Below are 11,495 nucleotides of genomic sequence, written 5' to 3'. Positions count from 1 at the left end.
TATTCAATTCAAATAAACGTTTATTTACATATTCTGAGAATTTATTTTTGAGAATTATTATAAATAATAATGTATTTTTATTATTATTTATTTATTACACCTTATTTATAGAGGGTGACCCTAAACAGCGTATGCTGACAATCAAGGGGCCCTCTAGTACACCGGGGTAACCCCCTACTCCTCTCGAAAGATGTACTAGTTTCTTTAAAGTGCACATGAGCCAAATGTGTACACTGGACCTACGGTTTATATATGAAGATTATTTTATGAGAGTATTTTAATTATTTATGAAGATTAAATAAAACTATTCAAAGACATATTGTTCATCTTGCTTTTTTGTGTCTTGGTATTGCTTGCAAATTGTCTTTCTGATTTTTCACATATAAAGAGACAAAACTATATATTGGTGACGTCACAAAAGCTTATTAATATATCCAGTTATTATCTCCATGGGTTATCTGTATCTTCAATATAAGCCGAAATATCAAATAAGCGCGCCCTCTGCCAATCTGCACTTTACAAAGTATTTTCAGTTCAGTTTCTAAGCGCTTAATTTATTTGTCATCAGTGGCGGATCCAAGATTTTGAAATAGGGTGGTGGGGATGGGGGGGAGCTAGGGCCTAAAATGGTCAAATGAGGGGGCTAAGCTTAACTAATGTCCCTGGTCATTCCAAGTATACGCAACGTATTACCTTAAATAAGGCCATATACATGGCTGCAGTCGCGTGCTCAAATTTGAGTTAGTGTTTACCTACCGACCAACCGACATAGTGAGCTGTAGAGTCGCGTTGCATGCGACTAAAAAGTATGGTTACGCAAACAATGGAAATGATTAAATCTTAAATCAACGGAAGTTCATCTAGGCCTAAGTTGTCAATTTCAAAACTGAACATTAACACATCTTCCCTGTTTGGTATAAAATAAACATGCGTTGCAGAATTATCGAATATCACATCACCAACCATGTTAGTTTTAAATCTGCCGTGTCTTTGGTTTCTGGCAAAATAGATTCTTAATGGTAGTCTTATATAGCGCCTAATACAATGTTTCTAAGTGCTTTACCCACAACAAGGCCATATACATGGCTGCAGTCGCGTGCTCAAGTTAGTGTTTACCGACCAACCGACCGACTTACCAACCGACCGACATAGTGAGCTGTAGAGTCGCGTTGCACGCGACTAGAAATCAAATAAAACATGCTAAGCTAACCAAAACCAAATAGGAAAACAGAGGAAACATTTTACAACGCTCCGTTCTCCAACACTTTGAAGCGCAGCTCCCATAATGATAAATAAACGCCGACTATTCACATGAGCTCGAGTGAAAAAAAAAGCCATTGTCTACCAAATTAAGAAAAAAAGATGTTGATTAAAGTGTCCTGTTGATACCTGCCGCCAATTCCAAATTGTTACTTGCTTAATTGGTACTTTTACGACGATACTATTACTAATTATAATAGGCTATTCGATCCTATAGAAACTGGTTGACCCTTAACGTTGAGATGAGTGCATTAACGCACAATAGCTAGCGCAGCTTACTGCTTATTGGTACCATCATTACCTGTCCAACAATGTACCTAAACAGTGTGTTTCATTAAAGATGATTTTCAAAAGATAATCTCGAATTACACGATTTAGAGACCTGATTTACTCATCTATAATACTAATAGCATGTACAATATCGTTTTGTTTCGGTAACGGTTGCAGAGACGAACACAAAGTGATGAAACTAATTTGCAATATATGTACGCAGTTAATCGTGTTTACATTTGAATTTGTTATATTAAAACTGCAGGGTAAGAAATTAATATCATTTTAATAGAAAATGAAGAAAATGGTAGAGCTTGTATAGTATATAGCAGGAGATTTATGTATGTATTTTTCAACTTTTCTACTTGGTTAGATAAAGGGCTTATGTAGTATATCTGACTGACTATTGCAAGGAAGTTAGATACTAGTCATTTTATCTCCGTCAGCAGGTTATATCTGTAGGGTGCAAGGACAGAATTTTTCACAATAAAAATGTTTTAGTTGTGTTTTTTTTGTAGAAAAACAATAAGGATGATGATACGAATTCCGATCGTTGTACTTTTCTTAAGTTGTACAACTCTGACTGAAGCAAATGAAGGTAAAAGTCATGTAGCTTAGGTTTGATTCAAACATCCACTAAACGTCTTGAATGTAGCAACGAATCCCGCAACGGATACTTTAGGTTCCGTGTTTTGTATACAATTGTGCGGGGTTTTTTTTTCTGGATAATGATGTAAATTGTAGCCCTTGGTATTCGCAGGCTGTGACTTTAAAAAAAACACAACAGTATGCGGCGCTTTGGCTAAAATCCAAGCGCTCCCTTTTTAGTGCTAAAGATGAAAGCAGTAGATAGGTATAGGTATAAATAGGTATGTTATAAACATTAATAGTAAATGTTTTTGCATGAGTAAAGAGAGATTATTTAATGTTAAAATGTTCAGATATAAATAGATCTATTTCTCGCCTCGTTTAAAAATAATAATTTTGATATCCACATTGGCTACATTATTTTCAACTATACCTTAATGATAAATAGATATTACTATGGTAGTGTTTTTTGGTTGCTTAATAACTTTCGCTCACTATTTTTCTTTTTGTATAGGCCTAGGCTGTGGTACTGACAACCATTTATACAAGTTCATTTATCTTCCCGCGAATCTAGAACGGTTTAGTATTAACGGTGACGTAAATGTCTATTCCGATCACGTGTACATATTTACGTCAGAGTTTACAGGAGGTGCCTTTATATATGAAATCAATGTAAAGAGACTATTACCTGGATTTTACGAATTCAAAAGTACATGTGATTACGATCAAGATCTGGAGTTTTACGCTTTTGATATCCTGACGGACATCATTACAATAACGTATCAGAATGGCATTTTTTATGTTAACAACACAGACGGATCTGGAGTGATCGTTCAATCACCAATTGCAACATTTCTGCCTAGATATTTTTGGTACGACGTAAATGTACATGCGTCAGATTGCAAATTAGGTATGGGTATTTAAACACAAACAAATTTCATTCATTTAATGTTTGATTCTAATTTGTTTGTGCTTTACTTTATCTAAATTATATTTATTTTAATTTTTATTGTTACATTATCGTTTTCGTCATGTTGTATTTGTGTGAGGGTCCCTAATGATCAGCTTCGGCTGGATGGACCTCGTAAACTATTGTTGAAATAAATAAATAAAATAGGCTAATTTCCCACCACGGGATGCAATTCTAAATGTGAGCCACACACCCGATTCTACTTTATCAGCAGTAGATTTCTCCAGTAATAAGAACCAGAAGAATTCGTAATACATATTTCACATATATCGCCTAGTGAATCGTTTTAAATGAAAGTAAATTCCCATCAATAAAACCCTTTTATAAAATAATAATGTATTTAGTTAAACATCAAAATCAAAAATCTGTGTCTGTTATGTAGATTTGGGATCTCAATGTCATGTTAGCGGCGGTAATTCTCTGGGAGAGATGACGTGTATCCTAGCACCAGACAATTGTACTTGGAATAGAGACTACGGTAATTGTGGATGTTCATCGTACACAGTTGCAGACTGTGCAGATTATGTTGCAGTACATACTGGTTCAAACACAGCGCCCCTGACTACTGATACTCAGACGACTAACCATTTGACTACATCTACCGCAACTAGGAGAGAAACTATCATAGCAACCTCAATGCAACATAGGCCTACTAGTCTACCGCAATTGTCCACTGCGCCGCAATTGTCCACTGCGCCTCAATTGTCCACTGCGCCGCAATTGTCCACTACGCCGCAATTGTCCACGGCGCCGCAATTGTCCACTGCGCCGCAATTGTCCACTGCGCCTCAATTGTCCACTGCGCCGCAATTGTCCACTGCACCGCAACTGTCCACTGCACATGTTGCTATATCAAAGCAGAATACTTATCTGATGAACACTATTACTGCAACAGAATTCCATATCACGGCAGGGAATGTAGCAGGTATGTCGAATGTCTTCAAAATAAATTTAATACAAGAAAAAGTCACGAATGACATACAATAGGCCTATATGTTTGAAATAACTATTAATTACTTATCATAATTAATTATTAAAGAAACCGCAACCACAACTGTAGAGGGAAATGTGTCTACCACCGGTACTATTCAACTCACAGTAACTAGTAAAAAGTATCGAAGTAAGTGTCATAATTTGCTTTTATTGTGACAATTACAATGATTACTGCACCATTAGACCATCTACACACACAAAAAAACAAAAGAAAGAAACATCATCATCAAATTACTTAACAATTATCTGTTGAGGCAGACAATCTCAACACCAGCAACCTTTTTTTGTAGATCTTGTTTGGAACTTCGATTTTATTCTAAAGTTGTGTACAACATCGATTGCAGTTTTCAGTCTTTTTCTTGGCTTTATTTGCGTTTTACAAAGCTTGGTGAAAATTCCTAAAAGATTTCGTCGAGTTTCATATACACCAGAAGTTGAGGCGCCAAAGAAATGTGAAAGAAGAATGTGACCGAGTGTACAGTAACACTGTACTAAAAGAGTAGCCAACTATACTAGAATAATAAGGCACAGTAAACTGATGTATATTTAAGAGAGGAGAACAAACTATGGAAGTAAATAAATATGTTGTTTATGTAATTGGTGTACTGTAAGAGCGTAATTGGAGGCGGGGTGGGTTCGTAAGGTACGAAAGAACTCCCTTTTTCATTAAGTGCCCTTTCAAACAGTAAATGGATCTAACTCATGACAAGTGTTTGTCCACTCCTATACTAGCCAGTAGACGAATCACTTTCATCATGTTTTACCAATTATACACATTTAAGTATTCGTCATTATAATAAATGACATTTCCATTCAATGATGGTTTATTTGTGTTTGTTTGTTGTCCTGTCCGGTCGCTAGGGTCGCTTGATTCCCACTTTTTGTATATATATTATTGAATGAATAAAGATGGGAGAGACCCATAAAAGATTTTTAAAAAAAAGCTTGATTCCCACTATAGAGACGCAACGCACTTATTATAGAAACACTAAAAATCGATCACCTTTTTATTTTGCTCTTTATTTGGTTGAAAGATCCCTTCTCTCTATTGGTAGAAAGATGCATATAGTATTTCAAGGCAACATGAATACTTATACCTGTAATTTGCATATAAATATCGAATGTATAGTTCCTCGCTTATATAAGCAACAGCACGTTCTCTGTTGTTCCTTTCAATGGACTTACGTGAGGAGAGTTAAAATTTAGAATTTAGATACGATCATAAAAAAAAATATTGATCTACCGTAGAATACGGTTCTGGTATCATCACTAGCAAGCTATGTGGACGGAACTGTTTTGATATAACACTCAAGCAAGTAGGTAATAATAATGATGATGGAGATGATATTAGTTATTACTAATTGCAATAATTGAATAATTGCATATTACTGGATAACATCTAGTAACAATATTAAGGTAGGAATAGGTTAGGGTTATATAAGGATAGAGCAGATGATTAATTTACTAAACGTTTTTGAATTTTTCACGGAACAGAAAACGGCGCTTTCCAATTCTTTATTAAATTATTTACGAGAATTAGTATCCGTTTCTACTTCTAATTCGCACGTAATCGTTCGAGCGAAATGGGTACTAGGATGATAACTCGGGTAACATTTCCGATAAATATAGATATAATGCCCGGAAAAATACGCAGACGACATTTGTTCTACGTGAGATTAATGTTATTTTAGCAAAGTTCAACTACTAATTGATACTGGTTTCTTTTAAACGAAAGTTCTAATGGCTTTTTTTTTGTAAAAGAAAATAATTTTACAAATTGATTTAAAATTGTTTAAAAAGTGTGAAATAGAGAGGAAAAAACCAAGCAGCGATCAATTGACAACAAGATAGATAAGATCATTAACTGGAAAAGTATTACTTTTTTGTTGAACCAAATATACAAATGGTATAAATACCTTAGTGACGTTTCGTTGACATGCTGTCAACTTCTACTACTACTATTTGGGATGGGCTGTAGTCTCTTTTTCAGTTAATTATATTCGGAACCAGATTTATTTAATTGATAAGATTGCTCGTTATTGCAAATCGTCTTTACTGTAGTTTACGATTGCCTTAAATATGAAGATAACATTCGATTCAAAAGAATACATCATAACTTTAATTTTAAACACTTAACCTTGTTTACTACTTTATTTTGTTGTTAAGGAACATTATGAATTCCTTCCTATTGTTGATGCTTTTTACCAACATTGATACAGCAGGTAAGTTATATTAGTAGTTAGTTAATCCTGTTGTGTAAGCAAACAAGTCTTAAAGATGTATTGTCCTCCTAAACAATTTCTTCAAATTTGTTGTTGAATATGCCATTTTAATGTCACATAATAGTTATTCACTTTGACCAAAACTGGATAAAAAAAAAATTATTTACCTGAAAAAATTTAATTTTTTTTTTACAGAAAAGAATAACTTTGTTAAAACTGCAAAATGGCCTTTTAAAGTCTGAATTTCTTCTTCATTTTTTATGTTTTTTTGGAGGACAATACATCTTTTCCTCTACGTGAAATAGATAAGATATTGATTGATTATTGATTGGTTGAATTTGCAATATTGAACTTGCATGGTAGAAAAACAACTCAACGACTTAATTAAGTTAATTCGGTTCTATTTTTAAATGTTTTGAGTGTTTTCTAAATTTTAAACTTGGTATAATTATATATTTATTAATATACAGTTGCTCCTAAAACGGTGAATACAACAGATACTGTAACTATAGAAGCAGAAGTAACAGAAAAAATTGAAGGTGATATTCGTTCATTAAATATTTCAATTCAAATGTGTGTACAGTATATAAATAATGGTAAAATACTGCTTATCTGTTAACTTTGCGTTGCTGTTTCGGTTTGAACCTCTGCTTGAAACATTTATGGCGGGTGGAAATTTGTTTATACTTTTAAAAACGGCGTGAATGACATGGAAATGGTTCTTTGAAAATTGGTTCCACCATCTTTAAAAATGTTTTTAGAAATTGATATTAGTAGTATAAAACAATATAGTTATAATATAACAATGTTATTTTATAATTATTGTGTAGATCTTGTTTGGAATGATGGATTTATTCTAGTACTGTCATTAGCTTGTTTATTAATGGTTGATAACTTGGTATAATTATATATTTATTAATATACAGTGGCTCCTAAAACGGTGAATACAACAGATACTGTAACTATAGAAGCAGAAGTAACAGAAAAAATTGAAGGTGATATTCGTTCAATAAATATTTCAATTCAAATGTGTGTACAGTATATAAATAATGGTAAAATACTGCTTATCTGTTAACTTTGCGTTGCTGTTTCGGTTTGAACCTCCACTTTTGAAACATTTATGGTGATGGAAATGTGTTTATACTTTTAAAAACGGCGTAAATTACATGGAAATGGTTCTTTGAAAATTGGTTCCACCATCTTTAAAAATGTTTTTAGAAATTGATATTAGTAGTATAAAACAATATAGTTATAATATAACAATGTTATTTTATAATTATTGTGTAGATCTTGTTTGGAATGATGGATTTTTTCTAGTACTGTCATTAGCTTCGATTCTCTCTACTACATTTTTTATCGGCTGTATTTGCATTTTACAAAGACTTGTGACGCTGCCGTGTATGCCTACGTTTCGTCGAGTCTTGCCTACACGACCAAAAGCTGAAGCAACAAAACAAAACGGTACAATTGTTGTGTACAATAACACTTCAGTTTAAAAAGAAGAGCAGAGGATAGAGCAGAGAGAGACAGAGCATTGAGCATAGTGTATTGGGAAAAGTGGCAAGCTCAAAATTGACCGAATTGATTTATATAGCTCTCTGCATACTTTTGTCGTCAATTTCATTTTATCAATTTAAGGCTTATATTATAAACGGCTTATCTTCTGAAATGTCTTGATCATGATGATTATAACGACGATATCCCATATGCATGTGCGAATTCTAAATTCGAGTACTATTGGTACTTGTGCGCGATGACATTCAGCAGACAGACAATATTATTACAAAATATTTTATTTATAAACATTGTGATATTCATGTGATTATTTCTTTTATCTTTTTTTTTTATAATTTTATATATATATTTTTAATTGTCTCGATTGTATTTTTAGTAACGTAGTACTACTTGTCAAGGTTTAAAATTAGTAAATGGTTCAAACATACAGAAATTGGTCATAATTTGATAAATATATACAGAAAGATAGAGTATTAATATAGAATCAATTATGTAATTATGTAATAAATTATTAAATGTTTAACCTTCCAGATGTATGTTTATATTTACCTTGGTTTATTATGATTACCTTTTTTGGGTAAATAAAAAGAAAGAAAAATCCCGAATTTGTTACTCTAAGAATGATCTTTGATTTGTCTACACTATCAAACTTTATTTGACAACAAAATGAGATGTGCCCATATGTGGACATGATGATGTCATATCACTACCACATTTAGGCATATCACTATATCACATTTAAGCATATCACTGCCATGTCACACTTTTTTGTCAAACTAGTTTGATAGTGTAGACAGAGCTTTAGTCAGATAATTATTTTCATGCGATGTAAATTTACGTTATTTAAAATGAAGTAATGATAAATGAATGAAGCTATGACGATACCAATGTTTATTAAGTTCTTGTTGCCATGGTTTCTTGTCTATAACTAAAGCTTTTGTATTTCTTGTAGCAACGGCTTTTATCAGGGTTGCTCTGATGTTAATTGTGATATAATAATCTAGAATTATGTGCTAACAATCAATACTATTATTATAATGTTGATACCGTTAGACAAATAACTACATTCTTCAGCATCTTATATATTGTAATATTTTAACAATAAAATTTTCCTTTGAAACGGTGTCATGTATGACAATTATTGTTAGTATTAGCATGGAGGAATTAGTTGCTAACTAATTTCTCCATGGTATGAGGTAGAGTGTTTAATTTGGTTCAATTCAACACACAGTAAAACAAGGTCATATACATGGCTGCATGCAGTCGCGTGCTCAAATTTGAGTTAGTGTTTACCGACCAACCGACCGACCAACCGACCGACATAGTGAGCTGTAAAAAAAAAAAAAAAAAATCGATAGAATAAAACATTGAAAATAATTGACATTTGTAATTGATCAAATTTGTCATTGTCTTATGTTATGCAATTTGGTGGTTTCGTACCTTTCTACTGTTTTTTGTGGTTAAATAAATAATAATGATATTCATTGACAAATTTCAACGGAATAGAAACAAATACAGGACGTGTGGCGCAGTTCGAATCAAAATCTCGTCGTATTTGGAATTGCTTCCTTAGGCAAGATACTTTACTTAGGCAAGATACTTTACTTATAATAGTCTTCTGTCGACCGTACCCAGGTGTACAAATGGGTACCTGGTATTAGGTCAAAACACAATTGCGCTGACTGGCTGCAACATATGGGAGTGTGTTTCCAGACGTGTCAGATCCAAAAGATACCGGGGTAATGTTAAGCGCCTAAAGTATAAGATTGACGTATTATTAAATATACTATAGGCCTACTGAAATAGTCAATTGTTATTCCATATTTTAAACAATTAGGACGCCCTCACTTCTACTCTGTTATGAGGAGAATGATGTGCGTATTGATCATGATCCGATTCGAGAATATTTGTCACTGAAGTATGCCTACCCATTTTTACAGCATTAAATGGCGTTTTTTTTTAATTCTTATTTTATGTTTCAGTTTATATTTGGGTTTTGAAAGATAGTGACGATATTAGATGGACAATTAATAGCGCCCTCTAAATGTGGATGTATTTTGTAAAATAAAGCGCCCATTCACACTGAGAAAACAAACGATTCAAAACATTAATAGACGGAAATTTCTTCCAGACATTGCATTTACAAATTTCAAGCGAATAAATTGTTAGTTATATCATTTCCTATTTTCTCTCTTAAAGTTAAAAAAAATGTTCTATTTATGGTAAACATAACTAGCAGGTGTGGCATTATAAATACAATTATTTGAGCTTAAACGGGAAAATGATAATAAAGTCTGATGTGTTGGCGCATTACAGGTGGTGACAGGTGGTTGGACGCTTGTATTATTTGGTGTTGATTTAACCATGGAATAATGAATAGATCTATTCATTAATCCATGATTGAACTTGAAAACATGTGTAGAAATACCACAAAATTCCTTGTACTCATAGGATTGAATGACAAATGATAAAATATTTCTTACCATTCTATAAAGTAATATTCCCGACAAAATCCACTTCATGTTATTCCATATCTGAAACTACAAAGTAGTTGTCTCAGCTCCATATTAATCCAATACACAAAACGAAAACAAAGTATAGTCAAACGTACACAGTAAAGCACAGATACAAAATTACTACTTCCAGCAATCAGATTTTCCTGAGTTTAGGGCTATCCATTATTCGGTCTATCTATATTATGTAATCACTAACAATTTAAGAGTATTCATTCCCGGATGATTCCATGACAGATATAAAGTCAGCAAAGTCTCCATGACAGTTGTTTAATGTCCAGGAATGCACAATAAAGACTACTGTATTAAACGCGCATCATTGAATCTTACATGTTCCTAATTTGCATAATCTAAATATTCACGGCTGGTAAAAATACTTGGCAATTGAGTAGTCAAACTTCTTGCGTTGTGGCGCCCTCTTTAGTTGGGTGTATGATCACACTTTTATGAACGATTTTTATACAGCAAATTTTGTGGGGAGATAGTTGCAATGGAACTTAGTTATGGAACTAAGTTAAATAATGGTCAACAATTTATAATAAACAAACTTAATAATCAACATAGTATCTTTCAGTAATGTTGGTGTGGAATAATATCTACGGTTTCATTTTTTGGGAGCTTAAATCGGAAACGTTTTTACCATACATCTACCGACAGTCTGTGACAGATGTAGGCATATGATCTGATATAAATTAATATCACTTTCAAGTATGCATTTATTACTTTCAATACGGTTCACAGGCATATTATATCGTAAATTTCTTTTTCTTCCAAATTCTGTGTACCAATGTCGAACAGGCATTGAAAGTAAAATTCAAACTTTCTTTCTAGTTAACGCCCTCTATAGTTGATTATTATGTTAAAACTTTTAAAACACGAAAAATGAAGAATAATAAAATCCGACTTTTAATATGCCATTTTCCAGTTTTATTAAAGTTATTCACTTCTATAGTAAAAAACGAAAAAAAAAAATTATTTCACTTATAAAGACAAAATAAACAGTTGATTTTAAACAAAAACTCGTATCATTGTCTGACAGACAATTTGAGTAATTCTTGCTTTAAATTACATTTTTTTTTCAGAGAAATAATTTTTTTTGTTGATCCAGTTTTTGGTCAAAGTGAATAACTATTATTCGACATTAAAATGGCATATTAAAAAAAA

The 11,495-nt window shown here is 32.7% G+C and overlaps 1 protein-coding gene across 1 annotated transcript; it reads left to right on the top strand.

The window, feature by feature from the left end:
- The first annotated feature begins 5,387 nt into the window (after nt 1-5,387).
- Nucleotides 5,388-7,801, top strand: LOC144858642 (uncharacterized). Its single transcript, XM_078714742.1, has 5 exons — nt 5,388-5,497; nt 6,248-6,303; nt 6,774-6,842; nt 7,230-7,298; nt 7,591-7,801. Exons 2-5 carry the CDS (start codon nt 6,255-6,257, stop codon nt 7,797-7,799), a joined length of 396 nt encoding a protein of 131 aa, XP_078570868.1. The 5' UTR covers nt 5,388-5,497; nt 6,248-6,254; the 3' UTR covers nt 7,800-7,801.
- Nucleotides 7,802-11,495: the final 3,694 nt, after the last annotated feature.

The sequence above is a fragment of the Antedon bifida genome, chromosome 1 (assembly GCF_963402885.1).
Source record: "Antedon bifida chromosome 1, ecAntBifi1.1, whole genome shotgun sequence".
Lineage (NCBI taxonomy): Eukaryota > Metazoa > Echinodermata > Crinoidea > Comatulida > Antedonidae > Antedon > Antedon bifida.
The sequence above is the reverse complement of the archived record's forward strand: the minus strand, read 5'-3'. Positions and strand labels throughout refer to the sequence as shown.

What these genes read in the sequence shown, in the direction of transcription:
- LOC144858642 (XM_078714742.1), top strand. Translation starts at nt 6,255, where the DNA reads ATGAATTCCTTCCTATTGTTGATGCTTTTTACCAACATTGATACAGCA. An exon ending in TACCAACATTGATACAGCAG is followed by an intron (nt 6,304 to 6,773) that starts GTAAGTTATATT and finishes ATTAATATACAG; the next exon opens with TTGCTCCTAAAACGGTGAAT. An exon ending in AGTAACAGAAAAAATTGAAG is followed by an intron (nt 7,299 to 7,590) that starts GTGATATTCGTT and finishes ATTATTGTGTAG; the next exon opens with ATCTTGTTTGGAATGATGGA.